At 56.5% G+C, this 5,000-nt stretch overlaps 1 protein-coding gene across 2 annotated transcripts in view; it reads right to left on the bottom strand.

The window, feature by feature from the left end:
• Positions 1-3,224, bottom strand: part of UNCX (UNC homeobox) — a 4,879-nt gene extending 1,655 nt beyond the window's left edge. The window contains exons 1-3 of one of the 2 annotated variants that reach the window (XM_066198423.1): positions 2,805-2,889; positions 1,777-1,877; positions 1,473-1,648 (exon numbers count right to left, since the gene is read on the bottom strand). In XM_066198423.1, coding sequence (XP_066054520.1) covers positions 1,473-1,648; positions 1,777-1,843 — 243 coding nt within the window. In that variant the 5' untranslated portion in view covers positions 1,844-1,877; positions 2,805-2,889. Of the gene's footprint in view, positions 1-1,472; positions 1,649-1,776; positions 1,878-2,804 lie in introns of both variants that reach the window. The other variant, XM_066198422.1, reaches the window with a different exon arrangement.
• Between the last annotated feature and the right edge of the window lie 1,776 nt (positions 3,225-5,000).

Genomic DNA, 5,000 nt, shown 5'->3' with positions numbered 1-5,000 from the left:
CGGCAGCCCCCATCCACAGGACAGGGCCTCTGAGAAAGGGAGAGCAGGGAAGCGGGCAGGAAGAGATATCCACACTTCTTTAAAAGGGGGGAAAAAAAAAAAAAAAAGGCAAGAAGGGGGTGCACACTCACTCACACACACGCTGCACCCTGCCCGCACCGGCGCCACGGGGAGGGGAAGGGACTCCACAGCCCCCCGGCTCTTCCCCGTGATCGAGAGGTGCAGAAGCACCGATGGCTGGCCCGATTTGCCCGCAGCAGCACGCAAAATGCGGTAAACACAGCACAATAAGCGGCTGGAGCTCAGGGGGTGCAGGGGGGACACGAGGGACGGCGCCTCGCCCAGGCGTGCGGAGCTCGAACCTCCTGCCCCCCTCGGGAGACGGAGCAGAGCGGTTGGATCAGCCCAACATGGGGTTTGGTTTGTTATAGATAGATCATAGGAGAAAATTTATAGTAAATTAAATGAAAACCTCTCTGCTCCGGCCCTGTTCCTTCCTGCCTCGCAGGTCTCCCCGCAACCCGCGGGCACAGGCGTCCCTCCTCGGCCCCGCGGGGCTGCTGGCAGCGCCTGTCCCGGCCGGACCTCGAAGCAGCTCGGGAGCACCGCGGGGATACGGGTCCCCGATCCCGGCTCCTTCCCCCGGCCGGGCTCCGCGGACTCCCCGAGCACGGCGCGGGAGGGAAAGCGGCTGGAAGGACACCGTGAAGCAAAGCCTGTGGAGGAACCGCGGACAACGGCGCTGCCTCATCCCGGGAGGACCGTGCCCGACTCCCGGGGTGGATTTAAGGACGCGTTCCCCGCACACGCAGCCCACGCGGAGCCGCCCCCGTACGGCCGCGGGTCCCGGCGAGATGCGGGGCCGCAGTTCGGCCTCGCCGCCCGCTCGCAGCCACCGCGGCACAAAACAGCATCCCGAGATCCAGAAGCCGCCCCGCGTCCCCCCATCCACCTCCCATTTATTTTTTGGAAGATCTACTGAAGCAGATCGGTGCTTTCCCCCACTCCGTCCCGCACAGCCAAGGGCCTGAGCAGCTCGTTAAAATTAAGTTTTACAAGTTTCACTCGCTCTCGATGCGCCTACGAGCTTTATTGACATTCTCCAGCATACCCTGGCCCGTGATTAAGCCTTATATTTGCATGCTAATTTTCTCGCCCTTGACTCATTTAAGAAAAATGTTTACAGTGAAAAAACATATTAAAAAATGTTAAGGGAAGGCAGGCTGGGTTAATTCTCTTCTTGCAAAACGAGATTTTAAAAAAATAGGGTAGTAATAACAACAATAACGATAAAATAAGACAGCAAGCAGCAGTGCAAGGCAGGGAACAAAAGGGCCGGGAGGCGCGGGGCTGCGGCCCAAGCGCACAGGGCCCGTCCCGGAGCAGGGTCCGAGGGGACTCCCCGGGGACAGCTCGACGCAAGGAGAGGGCGAGGAGGGGTAGATAGAGAAGGGGGGACACGTTTTTTTTACCTGCACTCTGGACTCCACCAAGTCTAGCCTGAGAGCCAGAGCCTCTCGCATAAACACGTCCGGGTAATGACTCTCATTAAACGCCTTTTCCAGCTCCTCGAGCTGCCAGCCAGTAAAATTGGTGCGGGTTCGTCTTCTTTTACAGCCAGGACTTTCCTTGTCCGGGTCACCCGAGTCTGAAAAAGCAGAAATTTCTCTCAGGTCCCTGGGAGACAGGCCTTCTCCCCCCCTCCCTGCCATTCACAGGAGCCTTTTAACTTTTGTGCTCGGTAGCGTTGGTAAAAGAGCGGGATTATTCACACACCTGCGCTAAAAATGGGGAGGAACCCGATCTGCCCTCGCCTCCTCCGAAAATGTACTTTACAGAACATTTATTCCTGAAGGAAGCTCTCCACAGGCACTCAGCTGGCAGAGAGAGAGAGAGAAGTTCCAATATTTGCTCCAACCACCAAAGGTTTCATTAAAAAAAAAAATTTAAAGCCCCCCCCCCCCCCATCTTTCCCTTCCCCAGCCCCTCCGGAGCACCTGCGTGGGTCACAGCTCACGGCCCCGTTCCACGCTGGACCCCGAGTGCAGGGCGGCCCCTGGGCCTCCCGCAGACCCCCCGAGCACGGGCGGGCGTGGGGCTGGAATGTTCGCAGCCTCTTTCGAGTACGTACAGCTCCAGGCTGGCGATTTTCAGCCCTGGCTGCCCCTCCCCTAACGTTTTCCGCCAGGTGCAGAAATTAAGAAAAAAATCATAATAATAGTAATAATAATAATAAGAATAATTTGTATTTAGTTGAGGTGCAGTGTGGGGCAGCTCTAGGTTTAACCAGAAGGATGTTGGGGCGACAGAATGTTTTAGTAGCTGAACAATAGCGGTGCCACAGGCCGGTGGGGAGGGAAGGAGGGAGAACGCTTCCCTTTGGTTAAATCTTATTAAAAAAAAATTATTACCGCTCTTCATCCCCCAATCCCCAGTGATTCCCATTATTATTTTTTATTATTATCTTTTAATGGCATGTTCCGAGCTGCCACACGATGAACTTTGGGGGAAGGCACCGGGCCGGGCCCGCTATTGTTCAGGGCACACGCGTGGCCCTGCGCCGGTGGGAACGGGGAATGCTCCCGGCGCTCGGACCGGGGCCGTCCGCCCCCTCGGGGGGCCAACACAGCAGCCTACCCTCCCCCCCGAGACACCCCAAAATCGTAGAGTAGGATAGTGGGGCTACGGGGGCGCGGTGCTTTTCTTCCTCGGCGCTGACACGCTCCGGGCGGGGAGCCACGGTCGGGTCGCGGGGTGCAGGGGGGGGGTTCGAGGGGACACACGCGACACGGGGCCGCTCCTACCTGCGAGCTTGAAGGGCTGGCTGTCCCCGCTCACCCCGCAGCCGGAGGGGATCAGCGGCGCCGGGTTGACCACAGAGGCGGCGCAGGAGCCGCTCAGTAATCCATCGATGGAGAAGGGCACGGAGGCGGCCGCCGACTGCAGCTGATGCCCGGCCAGCTCGTAGACGTGGTGGTGGCCGAGAGGGTAAGGGAAACCCACCATCCCCCCGAACTGGGCATGAGGATGCTCCAGGATGCGGCTGTCCATCATGGGGGCGGCTCTAGGGCGGGGGGTGCCGGCGGGGCTGGGGGCGCTGGCGGCGGGGTGGCTGGGGCCGGGGGTGCTGCTGGCGGAGGAGGCGGCGCGGCGAGGGGCTCATGCTGCAGGGCGCCGGGCGCTTTAACTTTATCAACATCAGGCTCCCAATAATTAGCTCAGGCTGGGGGAATTTGGGACCAATAAGAAACGTTAATCGGTCCTGACGTCAGAGACGTGCCAGTGTGGGGAGCAAACGTTTTCCATATCGATTGCTAATTATACCTGACATCCAGCCTCAATAAACAATATCAGAGCTGTCACAACACGACGAGGGGGGCTTTGATACGAACTCCAGCCCGAGGAGGGCGGCGGGGGCCGGGCGGGCAGGGGGGTGCGGCAGGCAGGGGGGGCGGAGGGGAACGCGCGGATCTGCCTGATACCCGGTTAAATACTAAACAGTCGGAGTTACACACACACAGCCTCCCCCCCACCACCCCTCCAACCCACCCTCTTCCCCCTTGTCCCCTCCCCTCGCCAAATCACTAATAGATTTCCCTTTAAAACATTCACCAGCGTGTTGTGGGGATTTTTCACCAGAAATGCTCTACTCTCTGAACCTTTAAAGTGATGTTGCTCCAATTACAGAGAGACATTGAGCGGCAAATAGACTGATCCAATAATAGGAGATTCATCATCCGCTCTTTCCAGAGCTGTCACATTGAATTTAAAACTACAAGCCTTTTCATCTCCTCTCCGGCTCCATAACAGGGGAGAGGAGAGGGGGGCAGAGGGAAAAAATGGGGGGGGGGGGGGGGGGAAGGAAAGGAAGGAGAAAAAAATGAAAAAGGAAGAGGCGTTTGCAGCGTTTAGGAGGAGATTTGAGCATATCAATCGAAATCATAATTAATGCAATCTGCTATCGATTCGGCCACCGACACCCCCCTCTCCAGCAAGAAACCACAACCTTTGAATTGTGAGCGCAGCCACAACCAGAAGCAGCCTCTGCTCGCTAAAGTGGAGGCCAAAAACTACTACTAATAATAATTTTAAAAATTCAAACCCAAACAAAGTTCCCATCCCTACATCCCTCCCATTTCACCTTCCCCCCCCTTCCCTGCTGGAGTAGCCCATCGCATACCCCATGCTTCATCCCGCCAGCCATTCACAGCTCCCAAACAGCCGCCAAACTGCTCCTAATTAAATTACGCCTCCATAGAAGTTTTCACCCAGATAAAACATTGATAGATTCCCCCGGTGAATAATTTAAGGGACGGTCCTCTGGCAAAGCGCGGGGCTGGGGACCCCCAGTTTTGTCCGGCTAGAGAAACACTTCCCAAGCTCCCAGGAGAGAGGAAGAGGGGGGTATTCCCCAGCCCCTCCCATCCCGAACCCGCTGGGACCGGAGCTGGCGGTCCCCTGAGCCAGAGGGAGCCCTCCCGAGGGTCGCCAGGGTGGGAGGGTGGGAAGAGGAGCGCGGGGAGAAGCGGCGTTTGCGTTTAACAAAGAGGGAGAGCGAAAGGGCCGGGCCGGGAAATCAGACAGGGAAACTCTTTAAATCTTCCTGTGAGGTTCGTGCGGAATTAAATCCTTGGAGTCGGGGGGCGGGCACGGTGGGGTGAGAAAGGGAAAGATGTAAAAATAGGTAGGGAGGAAAAAGGAGAGAGAGGGGAAGGGGAAAGAGGGAGAAACACTTTATCGCTGGGAAACACACAAATAGATTTTCCAGTTATAAAATATCCAGTCAAGATGATACATTTCCTAGCGTTGGTTCGTGTGGGTATGAGAGAGGGGGAAGTTAAAATTGAAATAAAAAGAAAGTCGAGCCTCTAATCTATGCTGTCTGTCCGGAGCTGTATTTATTCTCCTAATTGAATGCCATACAAGATACTGCTGTATTATTGCTGTTCCCTCCCTCCCCCCTATAGATTAGTTTAATTATGGTCTCCCTGCCTCTACTT

Source organism: Chamaea fasciata, unplaced genomic scaffold, assembly GCF_029207755.1.
Source record: "Chamaea fasciata isolate MVZ Bird 193981 ecotype frontalis unplaced genomic scaffold, bChaFas1.0.hap1 SCAF_16, whole genome shotgun sequence".
In the NCBI taxonomy this organism is placed as follows: Eukaryota; Metazoa; Chordata; class Aves; order Passeriformes; family Sylviidae; genus Chamaea; species Chamaea fasciata.
This window is presented reverse-complemented; position numbering and strand designations above follow the sequence as displayed.